The sequence below is a fragment of the Nicotiana tabacum genome, chromosome 4 (genome assembly GCF_000715075.1).
Source record: "Nicotiana tabacum cultivar K326 chromosome 4, ASM71507v2, whole genome shotgun sequence".
NCBI lineage: Eukaryota > Viridiplantae > Streptophyta > Magnoliopsida > Solanales > Solanaceae > Nicotiana > Nicotiana tabacum.
Genome location: NC_134083.1, coordinates 34,063,022 through 34,084,616, shown reverse-complemented (window position 1 = coordinate 34,084,616; position 21,595 = coordinate 34,063,022). Strand labels below are relative to the sequence as shown.

At 38.9% G+C, this 21,595-nt stretch overlaps 1 protein-coding gene across 1 annotated transcript; it reads left to right on the top strand.

Annotated features, from left to right (window-relative positions):
* Nucleotides 1-12,497: 12,497 nt before the first annotated feature.
* On the top strand, nucleotides 12,498-19,828 carry LOC107759856 (pyridoxine/pyridoxamine 5'-phosphate oxidase 1, chloroplastic-like). Its single transcript, XM_016577869.2, is given in 15 exon segments — nucleotides 12,498-12,707; nucleotides 12,833-13,021; nucleotides 13,134-13,172; nucleotides 13,559-13,726; nucleotides 13,828-13,933; nucleotides 15,123-15,289; nucleotides 15,393-15,635; nucleotides 15,829-15,917; nucleotides 16,459-16,509; nucleotides 16,606-16,696; nucleotides 17,162-17,266; nucleotides 17,365-17,388; nucleotides 17,390-17,436; nucleotides 18,781-18,876; nucleotides 19,490-19,828. Coding segments are annotated over 15 exon segments (1,671 nt in total). The 5' UTR covers nucleotides 12,498-12,518; the 3' UTR covers nucleotides 19,557-19,828.
* Nucleotides 19,829-21,595: the final 1,767 nt, after the last annotated feature.

Here is a 21,595-nt window from a genome sequence, read left to right as displayed (position 1 = left end):
AAAACACATTTCTACGGCCCATTATGCGGCCACATAATCACTCTGCAGACCGCCTAATGGCCGCAGAGTGAAGCAGTAAGTTTGGCCAATTTGAGGTCACTTTTGCGGTCGATATGCGGACCGCATATCGGTCTCATAATTCTCCTTGGGTTTCTGCGGAGAGAGTTCTGCGGTGCATTATGCGACCGCAGAACAAGTATGCGGTCCGCATACTGGTCGCATACCTGAGCCAAAAGTTTAGGCCCCTGAGGGCCATTTCTGCAGTCACTTTGCGGACCGCATAACCATTATGCAGTCGCATATGCGACCGCAGACCTGTGTTGGGGCACCATTTTTCTTAATTTAAAACCCGACCCCTATTCTGTTAAAACATCCATTTAGTCTATTTTGAAGCTCATTTCTGATATTTCTAGAGTGAGATAGAGAGGGTTCTAGAGGGAGGGCCTAATTTTCATCAATTAATCTTTAACCATCACTCAAAGCTTGGAAATATTCAAGTAGAGCACCAAATTCTTCATCCAAAAAGGTAAGGCTTCATCACCCCAGCTCTTAATTTCAAACATAGCTATAATGGGGTACTAGGGTGATACTTCATGGGTATGAGGGTGATTTATCTTGCATGCATGTGTGATAAAGAGTGTGGGGAAAAAGTGAGTTAGAACCATGAACGTTTTCCTAATTTTGGGTTCAATTTATATATTGCTAAAATAGATTGAGGTTGCTAAGGGTTCCGGATAATTGTAGAGTCTAAAGAAGCAAAATTGAGGTATATATGGCTAACTCTCTTCTTCCTAGAATCGAACTCCTGGTGTCTGAATAATGGGTGTAAGTTCTAACTTGATTATACTAGAATTATTTGCCTTAGTGTGTTAGATTGAAAGATTCATGTTCCCTAATTGTTTTAGATGGTTACCATGTCATCATTCTATTTGAGAACGTAATCATGAATTTCTAAGCTCCTTCCCTTATGTGTGAAATGCCTTATGTGATGGTACTTATCGACATGAATGATGATGTTATTTGAATGAATAAAAAGGGAAAGACTTGAATTGTAAAATGTTCCCAAGTGCCAAGAACTACTTAATAAATGAGACGGTTTGTGCCATGTAATGAAAGATGGAAAAGAAATGTGAATCGGGTGAACAATTGAAAGAGGTTATGTCTCAAGTGAGATGGCTTAGCCGATCGGGCCAAAATCGGATGCTATGCTGTACACATGGTGGCATTTGTGTTGGAATTATTGATTTACATTGAGGATATGGATATGTATCACTTGATATGGCTTAACCGGTCGGGCCGAGACCGGACTCAGTGTAAAACATGGTGGCATTGTTTGTTGTGGCCTTGGCATTAAAGATTAGTAATCTAAAAAGATGGTAAGATTGAATTGGAAACTATGTGATCCTTACTTGGTGTTTCTTTGTATTTCTATGAAGTACTTATTGATTATTATGATTGTCCCCTCCTTGTTTCACTATTCATTCTACTAAGATTGGTGTTTGCCTTACATACTAGTACTATTCGACAGTACTAACATCCCTTTTGCCGGGGGCACTACATCTTTGAATGGATGTAGGTGGTTCCATCGCAGATAGTGCCGATCATATATAGTGGTGCTCTCTTTCTCTTCTCACAGCAGTCTTGTTGAGCCCCATTTCTCCCAGGGGTCATGTAGTCTTTCTTTTGTATAAGTTTTCATATTTTGAGGTATAGCCGGGGCCCTGTTGCCGGCATTATCATATTGCTCGTTTGTACTCTTAGAGGCTTCGTAGACGTTTATGTGGGTCATGTATGTATGTTGGGTAGGTCGTTGGATCGAGTTGTATTTTGGAAACTCAACTATGGCATAATGTTTATAAGGAAAAATGAACTAGCAACGTTTATATATTTATATAACTTATTTCTCCCCTGTTTTACAAATGGTGATGTGATCCCTTGTTGTATTATGAATGAGACGGGTAGGAAAGGTTTAATAGGCTTGCTCGACCGGGTCCACTCAGTAGAGCGCCGGTCGCGCTCCCCTAGGTTGGGGCATGACAAACTTGGTATCAGAGCCTAAGGTTTTAAAGTGTCTTAGGATGTCTCGGAGCTGTGTCTAGTAGAGCCCTTCTTATCGGTGTGTTGTCGACCACATCTATAATTAGGGGGCTACTTGGACATTTAGGAATAATACCCTTCATTGTTGTTCTATATCATGCGATATAGTGGAATGTGAGGTTGTTCTCCTCTAACTTGTGCATTGTTCTAACTTTCAGTAAATGGCACCTAAGAAGAGAGCGAGAATTGGCCAAGAAGCCAATGCCACCCCATGAGTGGCTGTTGATCCCTTACTTGATAATGCGGGTGAGGATAATCCCCTTATAATCACACTGCCTGATTCGTCTACTCCAAAACATACTAGCCCAGCGCCTACACCAGCGGAGGGTGCCACAATCCCTCCCGCTGCCACACCTGTTCCACCTCCAGCCCCAACCCCAGCTCCTGGTCCTGGTATTTCCGATGGGGATCTTATGGGAGCTATTCAGATGCTGACTCAGTTAGTAGCTTCTCAGGCCCAGAGGTCAAATGTTGCACCCACCTTATTTAGCTCGCAAGAGGAATCTTCTGGTTCCAGGGTAAACAGGTTACTTCAGTTAGACCCTCCAATGTTCACAGGTACTGATCCCGGGGCAGACCCTCAGTATTTTATTAATGAGATGCATAAGACTCTCTGAGTTATGCGTGCTACTGAGACAGAGGGAGTAGAGTTGGCCTCCTATCGGCTGAAAGGGGTGGCATATTCCTGGTTTGAGATGTAGGAAGATTCTCGTGAGGAGAGGAGCCCTCCGACGAGATGGAGTGAGTTTGCGGATGCCTTCATAAACTATTTCTTACCTGCCGAGACTAAGACAGCCCATGCCGTGGAGTTTGAGATGCTTAAATAGGGTAGTAAGAATGTGTGGGAGTATCGCATGGAGTTCGTGCGCCTGTCAAAGTATGTTGTTCATATGATGCCGACCATGGAGACTAGGGTGCGTCGATTTGTGCAGGGCCTTAAACCTTTGGTTATTAATGAGGTTGGCACAATTGCTCTAAATTCTGACATGAACTATGGAAAGATGGTGGCATTTGCCCAAGCTACGGAGGATCGAAAGTTAAAGCTCAGGATGGAACGTGAAAGTAGTAGTAGGGCCCGATCAGCGGGCAACCTTGGGATTCATTCGGAGGTGGGAGATCATCTTTTCGGGGAGGATCATCAGGGCCGTCCCAGTCTTATGCTCAGTCTTCAGCTAGTGCCCCGCCATCAGGGCACGGTCAGCAGCAGGGGAGTTGTTTTAGGCTTGGTCAGGGTAGCAGGGGGTCCCACCATCAGGGCCAATCAGGAGGGAGATTCCAGTAGCAGCAGAGGGCCCCACGCCCTAAGTGTGGGAGGATACATTCGGGAGTCTGCTACCTGGACATACCGGTATGTTACGGATGCGGAATGAGAAGACATATTCAGAGGGAGTGTCGTGCATCCCGTCAGGGTGCAGGCAGGGGCACAACTCAGTCATCCAGTCCTACAGTTGCTACATCTTCAGCACCCCCTCCAGCTCGAGGCTCTCCAGCACCCATAGGGCGTGGTGCATCTAGGGGTAGTGCACAGAGTTCTGGAGGACCCAGCCGATTTTATGCTATGAGTGGTCGACAGAGTGCTGAGGCTTCCCCAGATGTCATCACAGGTATATTGACTGTTCAATCTCATGATGTGTATGCCCTTATTGATCCCGGATCTTCTTTGTCCTATGTTACTCCTTATGTTGCTACGAGCTTCGGGATAGAACCGGAACAGCTTAATGAGTCATTCTTTGTATCTACTCCGGTTGGCGAGTCTATTATGGCCACACGGGTTTATAGGGATTGTGTTATCACGGTGCATGGTGGGGATACCATGGCCGATCTTATTGAACTAGAGATAATTGATTTTGATGTAATAATGAGAATGGACTGGCTTTATTCATGTTTTGCCAAACTCGATTGCCGAACCAGAATTATGAGGCTTGAGTTTCCTAACGAGCCAGCTGTTGAGTGGGAGGGGAATAATGTTATGCCAAAAGGTAGGTTTATTTCTCACCTTAAGGCCACGAAGATGATCAAGAAGGGGTGTATTTATCATTTGGTCCGAGTACGGACATCATTGCTAAGGTGCCTACCCCTGAATCTGTATCAATTGTGAATGAATTCCCCGATGTCATTATGGATGAGCTCCCTGGAATTCCTCCAGACATGGAGATTGATTTTGGGATTGATGTGATGCCGGGCACGCATCCTATATCCATTCCACCTTATAGAATGGCGTCGGTAGAATTAAAGGAGCTAAAGGAACAACTAAGGGATTTGTTAGAGAAAGGTTTCATCCGACCGAGTGTGTCGCCTTGGGGTGCACCGGTTCTCTTTGTCAGAAAGAAATATGGATCGTTGTGGATGTGTATTGATTACCGGCAACTCAATAAAGTCACAATCAAAAACAAATACCCATTGGCTAGAATAAATGATTTGTTTGATCAATTACAAGGTGCTAAGTTCTTCTCCAAAATTGATTTGCGGTCCGGGTACCATCAAATGAAGGTAAGGGAGCAGGATATTCCGAAAACAGCTTTCAGAACCTGGTATGGGCACTTTGAATTTTTGGTGATGTCTTTCGGGCTAACAAATGCCCCGGCAGCTTTCATGGATCTTATGAATCGAGTCTTCAAGCCATTTCTTGACTCCTTTGTGATAGTATTCATTGACGACATCCTTGTATATTCATGAAGTCGAGAGGATCACGCTGACCACCTCAGGGCAGTTCTGCAAACTCTTCATCAACACCAATTGTATGCAAAGTTCTCAAAATGTGAATTTTGGCTTGAATCTGTTACATTCCTGGGTCATGTCGTCTCCAGAGAAGGAATTAAGGTTGATCCTCAAAAGATTGTAGGTGTGAAGGATTGGCCTAGACTTCTACTCCAATAGAGATTCGCAGTTTCTTGGGTTTGGCCGGGTATTATAGGAGGTTCGTGGAGGGGTTCTCCACTCTTGCCTCTCCATTGACTAAATTGAAGCAGAAGGCGGTTAAGTTCCAGTGGTCCGATGCTTGTGAAAGGAGCTTCTAGGAATTGAAATCAAGGTTAACTTCGGCGCCGGTATTGACCCTGTCAGAGGGTACCGAGGGGTTTGTGGTGTATTGCGATGCTTCAAGGATCGGTCTTGGGTGTGTATTAATGCAACATGATAAAGTCATAGCATATGCTTCAAGACAACTTAAGAATCATGAAAAGAACTATCCAACTCATGATTTAGAGCTTGCGGCGGTGGTTTTTGCATTAAAAATTTGGCGTCATTATTTGTATGGAGTCCATGTAGATGTATTCACGGACCACAAAAATCTTCAATACATTTTCAAGCAGAAGGAATTGAAATTAAGGCAGAGAAGGTGGCTTGAGTTGCTCAAAGATTATGACATCGACATTTTGTATCATCCGGGGAAAGCTAATGTGGTGGCGGATGCTCTTAGTCGGAAATCTATGGGTAGTTTGGCTCACTTGGAGGCATGTCAAAGGCCCTTGGCCCGGGAGGTTCACTAGTTGGCCAGTTTGGGAGTTCGTCTTATGGACTCTAATTAAGGGGGAGTGATTGTGCGAAATAGGGCGGAATCATTGCTTGTGGCGGAAGTTAAGGAGAAACAATATAACGATCCAGTGTTGGTGCAGATGAAGGAAGGGATTCATAAACATAAGACTACGGCTTTTTCTCTTGGCATGGATGACGGTACATTACAGTACCAAGGATGACTATGTGTTCCAAACGTAGATGGTCTTCGGGAAAGAATCATGGCATAAGCTCATACTTCTAGATATTCCGTGCACCCAGGCTCTATAAAAATCTATCATGATCTCAAGGAAATTTACTGGTGGAATAACATGAAGAGGGTATGGCGGACTTTGTGGAAAAATGTTCAAACTGTCAACAAGTGAAGGTCGAGCATCAAAGGCCCGGTGGGTTAGCTCAGAGTATAGAAATTCCAATGTGGAAATGGGAAATGATCAACATGGATTTTTTGGTAGGGTTACCGCGCACTCCGCGTAAGTTTGACTCAATTTGGGTGATTGTGGATCGACTCACGAAATCAGCACACTTCTTACTAGTTAAATCCACTGACACTGCAGAACAATATGCTCAATTGTATGTCAAGGAAATAGTCAGGCTTCATGACACTCCAGTTTCCATCATTTCCGATCGAGGGGCCTAGTTCACAGCTAATTTCTGGAAGAAATTTCTGCAAGGTTTGGGTACGCAGGTAAATCTTAGCACGGCTTTCCATCCACAGACTGACAGGCAAACAGAGCAGACTATTCGGATGCTTGAGGACATGTTGCGTGCATGTGTGCTTGACTTAAAGGGTAGCTAGGATGATCATTTGTCGCTCATAGAATTTGCTTATAACAACAACTTTCATGCCAGTATTCAGATGGTGCCGTTTGAGGCCTTGTATGGTAGAAGATGTAGATCGCCGATTGGGTGGTTCGAGGTTAGAGAAGCTGAACTAATAGGACCAGACCTTGTGCACCAGGCTATGGAAAAGTTTAAGATCATAAAAGAGCGGTTGAAAACTGCTCAGAGTCGTCAAAAATCCTACTCAGATGTTCGTAGCAGAGACTTAGAGTTCAAAGGAGATGATTGGGTATTCTTGAAGGTATCTCCCATGAAGGGGATCATGCGGTTTGGAAAGAAAGGGAAATTAAGTCTGAGGTATCTCGGGCCGTATAGAATCATTCAAAGGATAGGTCAGGTGGCGTACAAGCTTGAACTACCACCTGAGATGTCATTAGTACACCCGGTATTCCATGTGTCCATGTTGAAGAAGGTAGTTGGAGATCCGTCCACTATTGTGCCGGTTGAGACCATCGAGGTTAGTGAAGAATTGTCATATGAAGAAATTTCGGTTGCTATTCTTGATAGGCAGGTCCGAAAGTTTTGAAACAAAGAAATTGCATCCATGAAGGTGTTATGGCGAAACCAACAAGTCGAAGAGGCTACTTGGGAAGCCAAGAATGAAATGAAAGAAAAGTACCCTCATTTATTTGAATAGCCATGTAATAGTTCTATGAAGTTGTTTCCCCTAAAGTTTGTATCACTTGTTCGGCTAATATAAAGACACTCCTTTCTAGCTATATGTCCCCCATGAGGTTTCGGTTGGTGTTATTTTGCATTTTGTTGTGTCATTTAATTCTATATATGTTGCTAAGGTGTGCTTCGGGGGCTCTCTGGCAGGTGGATAAGCCTAAATACAAAGGAAACTCTGGCGAAATTTTCAGGAAGTTAGGAAGTTAGGAAATTTTGGGGCTGATGGTATGTGGCATAACTGAAACTGTGTTAAGTGAACCTTGATCCTCATTCGAGGACAAATGATCTTAAGTGGGGAGGATGTAAGGACCCATAAAAATTTTAACCAAAATACTCGGGGTTTCGTGGTGCCAAGATAGATTCCTGCGTTAGTCCGCGGTTTGGACTTTCTGGATTGAACAGTACCCTACGGACTGAGAGGAAAATGTTTCACAGAAGAACGCATTTCTGCGGCCCATTATGCAGCCGCATAATCACTCTACGGACCGCATAATGGCTACAGAGTGAAGCAGTAAGTTTGGCCAATTTGAGATCAGTTTTGCGGTCGATTATGCGACCGCATAATCGATATGCAGACGGCATATCGGTCGCATAATTCCCCTTGGATTTCTGCGGAGGGAGTTCTGCAGTGCATTATGCGACCGCAGAACAAGTATGCAGACCGCATACTAGTCACATACCTGAGCTGAAAGTTTAGGCCCCTGAGGGCCATTTCTGCGGTCACTTTGCGGACCGCATAACCATTATGCGACCGCAGACCTGTGTCGGGGCACCATTTTTCTTAATTTAAAACCTGACTCCCATTCCGTTAAAACACCCATTTAGTTTATTTTAAAGCTCATTTATGATATTTCTAGAGTGAGATAGAGAGGGTTCTAGAGGGAGGGCCTAATTTTCATCAATTAATCTTCAACCATCACTCAAAGCTTGGAAATATTCAAGTAGAGCACCAAATTCTTCATCCAAAAAGGTAAGGCTTCATCACCCCAGCTCTTAATTTCAAATATAGCTATAATGGGGTACTAGGGTGATACTTCATGGGTATGAGGGCGATTTATCTTGCATGCATGTGTGATAAAGAGTGTGGGGAAAAAGTGAGTTAGAACCATGAACGTTTTCCTAATTCTGGGTTCAATTTGTATATTGCTAAAATAGATTGAGGTTGTTAACGGTTCCGGATAATTGTAGAGTCTAAAGAAGAGAAATTGAGGTATATATGGCTAACTCTCTTCTTCCTAGAATCGAACTCTTGGTGTCCGAATAATGGGTGTAAGTTCCAACTTGATTATACTAGAATTGTTTGTCTTAGTGTGTTGGATTGAAAGATTCATGTTCCCTAATTGTTTTAGATGGTTACCATGTCATCATTCTATTTGAGAACGTAATCATGAATTTCTAAGCTCATTCCCTTATGTGTAAAATGCCTTATGTGATGGTACTTATCGACATGAATGATGGTGTTATTTGAACGAATAAAAAGGGAAAGACTTGAATTGTAAAATGTTCCCAAGTGCCAAGAACTACTTAATAAATGAGACTGTTTGTGCCATGTAACGAAAGATGGGAAAGAAATGTGAATCGGGTGAACAATTGAAAGAGGTTATGTCTCAAGTGAGATGGCTTAGCCGATCGGGCCGAGATCAGACGCCATGTTGTAAACATGGTGGCATTTGTGTTGGAATTATTGATTTACATTGAGGATATGGATATGTCTCACTTGATATGGCTTAGCCGATCGGGACGAGACCGGACTAAGTGTAAAACATGGTGGCATTGTGAGTTGTGGCCTTGGCATTAAAGATTAGTAATCTAAAAAGATGGTAAGATTGAATTGAAAACTATGTGATCCTTACTTGGTGTTTCTTTGTATTTCTATGAAGTACTTATTGATTATTATGACTGTATCCTCCTTGTTTCACTGTTCATTCTACTAAGATTGGTGTTTGCCTTACATACTAGTACTATTCGACAGTACTAACGTCCCTTTTGCCGGGGCGCTACATCTTTGAATGGATGTAGGTGGTTCCATCGTAGATAGTGCCGATTGCAGATAGTGGTGCTCTCTTTCTCTCCTCACAGCAGTCTTGGTGAGCCCTATTTCTCCCAGGGGTCATGAAGTTTTTCTTTTGTATAAGTTTTCATATTTTGAGGTATAGTCGGAGCCTTGTTGCCGGCATTTTCATGTTGCTCTTTTGTACTCTTAGAGGCTCCGTAGACATTTATGTGGGTCAAGTATGTATGTTGGGGTGGTCGTTGGATTGAGTTGTATTTTGGAAACTCAACTATGGCATAATGTATCTATGAAAAAAATGAACTAGCAACGTTTATATATTTATATAACTAATCTCTCCCGTGTTTTACAAATGGTGATGTGATCTCTTTTTGGATTATGAATGAGACAGGTAGGAAAGTATAGGCTTGCTCGACCGGGTCCACTCGGTAGAGCGTCGGTCGCGCTCCCCGAGGTTGGGGCATGACACCTTTGCCTCACGAATTCGTGTCTGAAATCCTCAAATCTGGTCATAAACAATTCAATATACTCAATACAAATCGTAGGAATTGATTCCATATGAAATTACTAATTTTTCGGATTAAAATCCAAAATTCATTTTAAAAATCGACAGTGCGACCCACATATCGAATCCCGAAAAACTTCACGAAAATCGAACATCCGTTCCGAGTTCAACCATACAAAAATTATCGAATTCCGACATCGGATTGGCTTTCAAATCTTCATTTTACATTTTTTAGAAGATTTTATAAAAATCCCAATTTTTTCCATCTAACTCCGAAATAAACGATGAATATTGACATAGATTTATGAAATGTAATCTCTTTCAGATATAAAATACTTACCCAAGTCGAAATCGTAAAAAAATCCCTTTGGAATCGTCTAAATCCAAGACTCAAAACTTAAAAATGGGTAAAAATGCTTAACTAAGCACTCTGTCCAGCATTTTTCGCATTTGCGGACTTATTTTTGCACTTGCGGACACGTATTTGCGAGACAAAGCTCGCATTTGCGAAATAGGGCAGCCTGTTAGTGGCCGCATCTGCGCCCAGAAATGTCGCACCTGCGACATCACAGAAGCGCTCCAGTGACCGCAGAAGCGGTCTGCATCGCAGAAGCGGCTTGACCATCACGGTTGCGCACCTGCGCTAATTTCTCCGCAGAAGCGGAGCTCGACCCAATGTCGCAAAAGCGACTGGAATTCCGTAGGAGCGACTATGCACCTGCGCACAGAATGTCGCAAGTGCGACGCACCAGAACCAGCACTGGGCAGCAAGTTCCAATTGCTCCGTGGCTCGTCCGAAACTCATCTGAGCCACTCGAGACCTCATCTGAATATTCCAACAAGTCCAGAAATATAATACAGACTTACTCGGGGTTTTTAATTCACGTCAAACAACACCAAAATTACAATTCACACCTCGATTCGGACTTATGAGTTTCAAATTTTTCAATTTACAAAACTTGTGCCGAAACATGTTAAATGAATCCAGAATGACTTCAAATTTAGCGCACAAGTCATAAATGACATAACGGAGCTGCTCAAATTTCAGAATCAGATTCCGACCCCGATATCAATAAAGTCAAATCCGCGGTCAAACTTTCGAATCTATAAGCTTTCAAACTTCCAATTTTCAACAAATGGCGATAACTCAAGCTAGGGACCTCCAAATTAAATTTCGGGCATACGCCCAAGTCCCAAATCACGATACGGACCTACCGGAACTGTCAAAATACTAATCCGGGTCCGTTTGCTCAAAATATTGACCGAAGTCAACTCAATTGAGTTTTGAAGCTCTATTTTACATTTTAATCCATTTTTCACATAAAAACTTTCCGGAAAATTATACGGACTGCGCACACAACTCGAGGAATGATGAATAGTGCTTTTCGAGATCTTAGAACATAGTAATGAATGTTTAAATTAAAGATGACATTTTGGGTCATCACATCTAGTAAGATTTTAATGAGGCAGATTATCTTTTAATGAACATCCAAGGGGGAGTGTTATAAATATATTATATTATGGATATTCATTTAGTATAGCCAATATTCCAAATTAGTCCGTAGACCCAGTCACTGTCCACTATAAGTCCCAAATCACTCTAAACTTTCCCCAATGCGTGTAGCTATCCTACCACAGAACCCATATGATACTCTGCCACTATCCCACTTTGGTTAAACCCTCTCCTTTAGGCAACTTCCCGACCTCTGCTTTTCATACCTAACCTACTAGTAATTCAACAACCACGAGACTCCCTTCCACCATATCCTTCCTCATCCTTCGTTGCCCAATTGTTGCCTTTAAATCAAAATCCATCTCTGTAGCACTTGGATTGCTAGATCGCTACCAACTTTAAACCTCCCCGAATATCATCTTCCTCGAGCCATCAACACTAGGAACACCGATTTTATTCTGAACCACTGCACACCGCGATCTTTGACAGCCACTTCCCCGACACCATTTCACAATACCTTGCCCCGAAGGCGAATTGAAGAAAACTATAACACTGGCAAACTTAACACATTCATCAAGGACGACGACACCACATCACGGATGAAGATTCCACCACGCTCGAAAATACCAAGTCTTGTTACTCCATCAACCCAAACCTGATCATTCTTAGTCTGATTGTCTTTCCTCTGCTGGAAATAAAACATTGAACCTCTGAATCATGCATTGAGAAAAACCTCCTTTCAAATCATTCACTGCGCCTACACATAGACAAGTATCCTACCATTACTTTAATACTGTGCGATAACAACTCATGAACATCATAGCAATTGGTGCATAGCCCCAAAACCATCAGAAATACAGCTACTGAGCTGAAATGACAGAACATCCTTTTGCAAGTATGTTTATCTATTTAGTACTCTATTAGAAATAAGCCTCCCGAAAAAGTTTATCCTTTCGGTACTCCGTTATGGATAAACATCACCTCCGGTAGAAGATTATCTATATATGATACAATGGGCTTATCCTTTCGGTACTGCGTTATGGATAAACATCACTCACGATAGAAGATTATATATATCTGGTGCAATAGCAACTTGCAGAAGCAACTTACACAACAACTTCTTTTCTTCTATAAATAGAGAAGATTTCAGTTTATTATGTACATAAGTTTGAAGTTTGAATAATATATAAATTTTTCTATAAACTTGTCTTTACTTTACTATCTTTATTTTTTAACAAAAGCCACTTTCATGGCCCCATGGAAGGAAGAAAATAGAAAATAATAAATTAATAAATAAATAAAACGTAGCTGCTACAATTTATCTAGAGGTTTCACGTGTAAAAGAAAGAAATAGGGTGGGCACAATAAATACTCCTACTACTAATAAATCAAGAAAAAATGGCCACGGCGAGAGGCCACAAACAATGCCACAAAACTCCGTTGTTAATTATCATAATAATTCGGAGCTTTATAAAATGCTTCCCTTGTTGCGCAAAGCCAAAAGAATGTCATGTCTTCTCACCCCAATATTACTTCCTTCTTCAGCTCCTATTTCTGTCCATAATTTCAACGCCACTCGCTCTCTCACCACTTCACATCATCTTCTTCTTTCGGTAAATTCTCTTTCTTTTTTAATTATTTATTTATTTATGCTGGTGTGAGTTTATGCTATTTATTTCGCTACATGTAGAATTGTCAGCTTATGAATTATGTACTTGCTAAATGTTGTGAATGAAAGAGGTTTTTGGGTTTAAGACCCAAGATTGGATTTAGTGGGAAATCTCGGGGTTCATTGAGAGGAATGGCAACAAAAATGGATAGCGTACAGCAAAACCCAGAGTCCATATCTTACTTAAATCAGCAAGAAGCTGCCGAAATAGATGAGATACTTATGGGTCATCTTGGTTTCAGCGTTGATCAACTTATGGTTAGCCTCTTAATTTTCCCTCTTTTCTTTTTTCGATAATTGTAATATCTTTTTAACTTTTGTTAGGGAATTGTTTTTAGTATGCTAGGTGACTTTGTGGTTTTGATTGTAGGAACTGGCTGGCTTGAGTGTTGCCACTGCAATTGCAGAGGTGAGTAGTTCGAATTCGCTTTGCAATTTTTCTACATATTTTATTTATCAACTTCTTTATTTCAATTAATGACAAATTGACAAGGTTGAAGATGCATTTTGATGAGACTTCCAGTTTGTTTCAGTTGTATGGGTTTGAGTATTTTCGTTATGTTAGATCTTGACGCAAAAGTAACAATGTAAATGTATAGCATCTGCATTCTTGGCCTGTCGAATTTTTGAATTTTTAGTAATTTGTTTTTCCCCTGCATATTTGGACATTAAAACTTTTGTCCTCATTTTTCTCCCATCTTAGCAATTTTTGAGTGGAGTATAGGTTGATAGACAAATACCATCAGGCTTTTGAATCGTTGAGGCTTTAAGGCTGTGATTTAATTCTTCTGACAGGTCTACAGACCAAGTGAGTTCAGTCGTGTTCTTACTATTTGTGGTCCCGGCAATAATGGTGGTGATGGTCTTGTAGCTGCTCGTCATCTATATCACTTTGGCTATAAGCCATTCATATGTTACCCTAAGCGTACTGCTAAGCCTCTTTATAATGGTTTGGTAACTCAGGTATCAATTTATATTCAGCTTTATGAATGAACAATTTATCATCCATATTTCAATTAGAAGTTTCATTTATTCAGCTTTTTTATGCATCAACCTTTTTCTAGCTCGAGTCGCTGTCAGTTCCTTTCTTGTCATTGGAAGATCTGCCAAAGGACTTGTCTAACAGCTTTGACATTCTAGTAGATGCAATGTTTGGATTCTCGTTCCACGGTACAGTTTTTCTTGAGTTCTTTTTGTCATTGAGCTTCAACAATTAATTACTCAACTTTAAGAATCTTTTGGTTGGAAGCCTTTCATTTATATTTCTTTCTCTTTCTTTTGTTCATGTCATTTACATTGTTTTGTGGATAAGTTACTTTTGCTTTACCTTTGTATAATGATTCCTTCTATCATGGAAAAGAATGGGAGCGGTGGGGTTATTGGAGAAAGAATTCTGGTGTAACTGCTTATATCTTTAGCCATATAATAATCCTTTCTTTTTGATCCATAAAAAACTAGAATCTTCTTCCTTTCCAGATGAGATGACAATGCAGCTGGTATCAGAGAAAACAGAGAAATAGAAAATGTACACTGTTAAACATATAGGGCAGTTTCTTTTGTTGAGGCAGGATAATGATGGTCTTTTGGTCAAATTTCATTGTGGTTTCCTGGTGGAAAGATTTACAAGTATTGTCATTTGTTTTAAGGTCTGGTGGAAATGTATAGAATGGTTTGATACCCGAAATAGATCAGAAAGGAGGGTTTTTTGTCCATGATTAACAGGAAAGGGAAAAAATTACAAAAGTAATCCTTCTACATTCCTTAGTTGCAAGGCTTGAAACCAAAAATAGATTTTTAAAAAATGAAGGGGGCAGAGTGTTAAGGCAGGATAAGGATGGATTTTGGGTCAAATTTGTCGTGTTTTCCTAGGAAGAAAATCTACAAATAATTTTGTTTGTATTAAGGTCTGGAAGTGTATAGAATTGTTTGATACCTGATATAGCTCAGAAAGGAGGGTTTTTCCGTCGATGACTAACAGGAAAGAAATAATTGTAAAATATTCTTCTACATCCCTCAGGTGGATGGCTTGAAATCAATAATATATAAAAATGAAGAGAAACTGATATTCTTCTTTAGGTCTAATTATAATTGGATTTTAGGATAGAACCGTAGAGAAGAGAAGAGAAGTTGTAGGATAGAATGAAGGAACAGAAAAATTGAATGAGGTAACAACCAAGTACCTTTGCAAAGGTTGCTTCCAAAAAATTTATGGAAACAATCTTAAACTTCCTAGATTAAGAAAAGGAATTTTTGTCTTTTTAAAAGATAAAACAAAAGAAGTTTTTGTAGTAAAGTGTGTGCACCGCTATCTTTCTTTAGTTTTTATAAGATGTCTGGTAATCTCTTAAAACTTGTCCAGGTAGCCCAAGGCCACCTTTTGACGACTTAATTCAGAGACTCGTGGGACTAAAGATTAGTGACGATAAGCATCAGAAATCACCTGCCATCGTCTCTATAGATATTCCATCTGGATGGCACGTGGAAGAAGGAGATCTAAGTGGTGAAGGTTTTAAACCTGACATGCTGGTATGTATCGTTTTTTTGCTTGTATTTAATATTTGGATCGCCTTACTGTTTTGACTTTCCTTTAATTTCGAGTCACCTAACAAGTAAAATTTCTTGAATGTAGGTTTCTCTAACTGCCCCTAAGTTGTGTGCCAAAAGGTTTTCTGGCCCGCACCACATTTTAGGTGGCAGATTTGTTCCACCATCCATTAAAAACAAATTCCATCTCCAACTACCAGCATATCCTGGCACTTCCATGTGCGTCCGAATTGGAAAGCCTCCAAAAATTGACATATCATCTATGAGAGAGAACTATATTTCTCCTGCGCTGCTTGAGGAGGAGGTCGCCGCTGACCCCTTTGATCAGGTATAAGTTGATTAAAGCAGAGTGGATGATGACCGAGAACTTTTTTTTTTCTTGTAATCTTGATAGATAGTTGACCATATTTCAGGTGTCACTAATTCTAAGCCATGTTTCTAGAATATTGTCTGTGATTTTATGTTTAACTTCTAAATTCCCTTGTTGCTTTTGTAACTAGATCAGCCTTGTCTTTATGCAGTTCCAAAAGTGGTTTGATGATGCAATGGCTGCAGGCTTGAAGGAACCGAATGCCATGGCCTTGTCAACTACTGGCAAAGATGGCAAGCCGTGAGTCTCACATGGCTTTTCCAAAAACTTAATCATTTTATTTTATATTTTAACCTATCTGCTGGAATAATATGTGACTCTCTTGCATTACTGAATGACCAAGAAATTGTGATGAGAGCTATTTTAAGAGAACTTTCATAAGACAGTTTGGTTCACACTCAACTGTGAAACTAGCAACAGTTTTGATATGAGAATTAGCAGGATATTTAAGGAAAATTGTTGTCTCTTTGTACAATTTTGAGAAGATTGGAAAATGATGTCTCTTTGTACAATTTTCTGCTATTCCTTCCAATGCCCTTTGCTTGCTAAGCAAAAAAAATGCTGTCCATTTGCATTGAATGGCAAGTGAATCTAATTTTCCCATTGGTTATTTCATTTGAATTAGACATGTCTACAGATAGCTTATATTCTGAATCTTTGATTAGCGTTTCAAATTGTTTATATGCATGTTGGTTCTGGTTTTAAATTCTTCGAAAAGTTGTTTGATCTCTTACTTGGACCATAAACTTATGGCATATTATGACTTTTGTTTCAACTGAAGCTCATCACGGATCGTATTGCTGAAAGGATTTGACAAGGATGGTTTTGTCTGGTTAGTTCTGCTCTCTTTTATGTTAGTACATACTAAATGTCATTCAGAAGATACTACTTTGTTTTTTAATTCTTACGTTGAATCTTCTCTGTGTAGGTACACCAATTATGAAGGTAGCAAGGGCCAACAAATAGCTGAAAATCCTCGTGCTGCACTCCTCTTTTACTGGGATGATTTGAATCGCCAGGTATATCGATATCCTGAGTTAAGCTATCTATGATAGAGGATCTGTTGTTCTTGTCCTTATCTTCATGAAGAAAGATTTAAGCAGTCTAATTAGGAAATTAGGAAGCTATCAATACCCTATTTACTATTGTTAGCATAGACTAACAATACAAGTGCTTATATCTCTTAGCATTTTGTGGGAAGATGGAAAATCTACTATATGATATTCATACTTTACTAGACCTTCTTAGTTGCCTGCCGGACTAAAAGGAAACTGCTTTTGTATTTTCTAGTGTTTATCTTAACATTTGGCATGTTTTATGAGTAAAAGTTGCCTATTAAAAAATAACTCAATCCATGTGCAAGCTACATTGGGTGTTGAATTATATGCCATGGTTGCTTCTCCTGCCACTGATGAAATACTGTTATTGATCATAAAAAGGTTTTTTTTTCTGGACGGATCTTAAAACAACAGTGTGGTCTCTAGGTAAGAATTGAAGGGCCTGTGCAAAAAGTTTCTGATGAGGAATCTGAGCAATATTTTCACAGTCGTCCTCGAGGAAGTCAGCTTGGTGCCATAGTTAGCAAGCAGGTCCGCCAGTTAATCTAATTCTTGAAATTGTTTCTTTAACTAACTTTCTTTTATTTGCCCATATAATTTGCAAACATTTGTCTCTTGCTTTTCCTTAGAGCACAGTTATTCCTGGGAGGCAATTTCCTCATTGACGAATACAAACAGTTGGAGGCAAAATACTCTGATGGGTTAGTGTCTAGCCTAACTAATCAACTGCCGTGGAGTGCAAACTGTTAAGAAGCCAAATGCTATGATGTTTCTATATCTGCATCATTCAAAACATGGTTTCGCTTCATGTTCTCATATTTCTGCTCAAATTTGTCTCATGTAATTCATTACCATTCTTTAGGAAATATGTAATGCACAGTAAATTTCCTCCCCCAATTCACAGTCCCTTTGAAAAAAAAACTTGAGGAATAAGTTTTTTGGAAGTGCCTAGCTAGGAAATATTCATAATGAGGGAACTCCATCAAAAAAGATTCATGAAGAGGGGATGAAAATTCAGAAGTGGTGCTAAAAACTAAGAAAAACTAAAATCCATTGGGGAGAGAATAAGTTGAGTTCTCGTACCCTTTTATAGATTTAGAAGTTTCCTTATTCTGCAATAGGAAATTGTTGAAAAGTTGAATCCCAAATGTTCCGCTCTGAACTTCCCAGTTGCTATTTAAGGGTTTTCCCTTGCAATTTCATCTCAACTGCAGTTAAATCTTTTTGTTTGCAGTGGTAGGTAGAAATGCATGTGTCTACTGGGTAGTCAATTGATGCCTGCCTTAGCTTAGACGCAGCTCGAATTAGACTTCATCTGTAGGTCCAATCAAAGTTCAGCCTGCATGAGAATGCTAATTTAATATCATTAGACTGTTAAAGATTAAGGACATTTAATCTAAAATTGTAGATCAATAAATCAATATGTTAAGTGAAGTGTAATGACATTTGATCCGAAAATTGTAGAACAACAAATCGATCGTGAAGGGAGGAAAAAAGAACTAAGAGAGCAATACCAAATACGTTTTTTCCATTTTGGTATTTAGCTATACAAACAACTTGACACCAGACTGATAAAGCTCAAACTTGCCTTATGCTGACTTGTGACAACCTTCTCAAGTTCAATTTAGACTCTGCTTCAGATATAGTGCTAAATGACCCCTATTCAATTGTTCAGTTCCTATTTTGCATATGTGCTATTATGCATTTCAGTATTTCATGTTTTTATCTAACTTAAAACCAAAGAATTTTGTCTCTGGTAATGTAACCATTTCAGTACTTGACATAGCCTTCTCAAGTTCAATTTAGTCTCTGCTTCAAAAATAGTGCTAAATGACCTCTATTCAATTGTTCAGTTCCTATTTTGCATATGTGCTATTGTGCATTTCCGTATTTTATGGTTTTATCCAACTTAAAACCAAAGAATTTTGTCTCTTGTAATGCAACCATTTCAGTACTTGAGCATTTATCGTTTCCTACCTCATGCTATGTAAATTGCACTCCCATATCCTGTATAGACTTGAGAACCTATGTTGACTTATCTGCAGAAGTCTGATTCCGAAACCAAAGCACTGGGGAGGCTACAGGCTTAAACCTGAGATGTTTGAATTTTGGCAAGGACAGCAATCTCGCTTGCATGACAGGTATTTACTCCAGGATGTCTCTTCTGAAGACTTACATTTTATGCTAGGAATATATCCAAGTAGAAATCAAGTTTTAGCAGATTTCCTTTTAAAGTGCAAGAGAAACTTTACAGATGCAATTTTCTAGGTAGCTCGTCATATGGAAAAGGAATGTGATATAAAAAACATAACAACGGAGTGGAAACAGAGATGGAATGTCTTTTATGCCTTTAACAATCTAAAAAAGAGATATGGAACGTTTAATAATACAACAAACAATTTAGAAAAGAGTTTAACTAAAAAAGAGTGAATGATATAGAATATATTTGTGAGAATTGAAATATCCAGGGACCTTTTTGGGAACATCAGCAGTTCGGATACTGAATGCTCTGTGGTGAACAGATTTCCACGAATCACCTGATATAGGCAAATGGTTTCTCAAATTCTCAGATATGTGAATGCTGTCAAAGTTTTAAAACTACAAGTATCCAAGACTGTGTTGTTTACATATTTGAACTGCAATTTTTGCTGAGACCACCACATTAACTTCAGCATGTCTGCGTCTTTAGAAAGTTAGGTTGCTCTTCTTTCCCATATAGTTTATGGCTAAACTCGATCGGTTTCACAATTGCAGGTTGTGTTATGTCCCGGAAACAGTTGATGGAAGGAGAGTTTGGAGAATTGAGCGATTGGCTCCATGACTTATGTTCAGGGCATCCTCATAATTGTTGTACTCTCTTTAGGTTTTTCTTTCTCTTCTCGGCGAATATCTGATCATGTTTCTGTGTATTGCACAAGAGTCGAGACAACTTTCTAGGGTCCAAATAAAGTTGTTGAATTTCTCCGCATGGCAGAACTTAAAGATGAGATTTAAGTTATATACATTGATATTGATATTGTAAAGATTTTTTATATGGCCAGTGTAGTGTAACCCATTAAAATATGCTATTTACCATTTTTATCATATTATAAATTCATTCATGTATTTCTGGAAACTACACAAATATGATTTCCTCTTATCTGTTTTGTAGTTGCGTTTTAAATTGGATTTTTTGGAAGACAAAAGTAGTGCAGTCACAAATCTGGCCAATGCTGTTGATTTCACAACATTATATTCCGTGTTATATGTAACGGCAAAGGGCCAAATATACCCTTCTACTTTCGAAAATGGTCTAAGAATACCCTCGTTATACTATTGGGTTATATATACTCCTGCAGTCATACTTTGGGTTCAAATATACCCCTCATTTAAACGGAGGGACACATGTTATCGTCCTGTTGGTCAATTCTAAATATCTTCTAATTAATTAAAAAGACTCATTACCCATACTCGAATTTTATTTTATTTTTTTTGTAAAAACTTAAAAAAACTAAAAAAATTATTTACTAAAAACTGAAAAAAACGAAAATATTTTTTTTTCTAGTTTTTACAAAAAACTGCTTTAGAAAAACTAAAAAATATTTTCTAAAATAATATTTTTGTAAAAATTAAAAAATAATTTTCTAAAGCAATTAAAAACTGGAAAAAACTAAAATATTTTAAACTAAAAACTGAAAAAAAAGAAAATATTTGTTTTTTCAGTTTTTACAAAAACATTGCTTTAGAAAATTGCTTTTTAGTTTTTTTTTTCAGTTTTTACAAAAATATTGTTTTAGAAAATATTTTTCAGCTTTTTTTAAAGCAGTTTTTTGTAAAAACTGGAAAAAAAATATTTTCAGTTTTTAGTAAAAAAAAAATAGTTTTTTTTCAGTTTTTACAAAAAAAAATTAATTTAGAAAATTGATTTTCAGCTTTTTGTTTTCAGTTTTTACAAAAATATTGTTTTAGAAAATATTTTTCAGTTTTTTTAAAGCAGTTTTTTTGTAAAAACTGGAAAAAAAATATTTTCGTTTCTTTCAGTTTTTAGTAAAAAAATTTTAAGTTTTTACAAAAAAAAAAAAAAAAATCGGGTATGGGTAATGAGTCTTTTTAATTAATTAGGAGATATTTAGAACTGACCAACAGGATGATGACACGTGTCCCTCCGTTTAAATGAGGGGCATATTTGAACCCAAAGTATGACTGCAGGGGTATAAATAACTCAATTGTATAACGAGGGGTATTCTTAGACCATTTTTGAAAGTAGACCCTATATATGGGGTATATTTGACCCTATATATAATAACCACTGTCGTGCTTGTGAAACAAAAAATCGAGTACGTCAACGAATGCAACGGTTTCTGTTGGGCCCACTTAGGTTCGGGACCGACCCACTTAACCCGAGACCTTTAGTTCGTGGTCCCGGTCCCGAACCGGTTCCAGCAAGCCCGCGAAGCCCGAAACCGTTTAGGACTGAACCGCATAGGACCGGCCCATTTAGAACCGGGCCCGGCCCACTTGCCACCCTTAATGCAACCTTTGTTCCACTTGGCTTTTGAGTAGTGACTTTGAGAACAATAAACAAAAATTCTAGCATCTCGAGTATAAGAGCCTGTTTGGGCATAAAAACTTTCAACTTTTTTTTCAAAATCAATGTTTGGTCTAAAATTTTTAATTTTCACTTGAAAAATTCAAAAACAACCCAAAATTGTATTTATATCCAAACATAACTCTAATTTTCAAATATCATTTCTACTTTTTTTTTGGAATTTTACAATTCTTATGTCCAAATGCCCACTAATAAATCGTCGTGCAAGCGGTCAATGATGTTAAGTCATTCGTTTTTTCGTCAGGTAAGTCAGTTATTTATATAATTAAGAA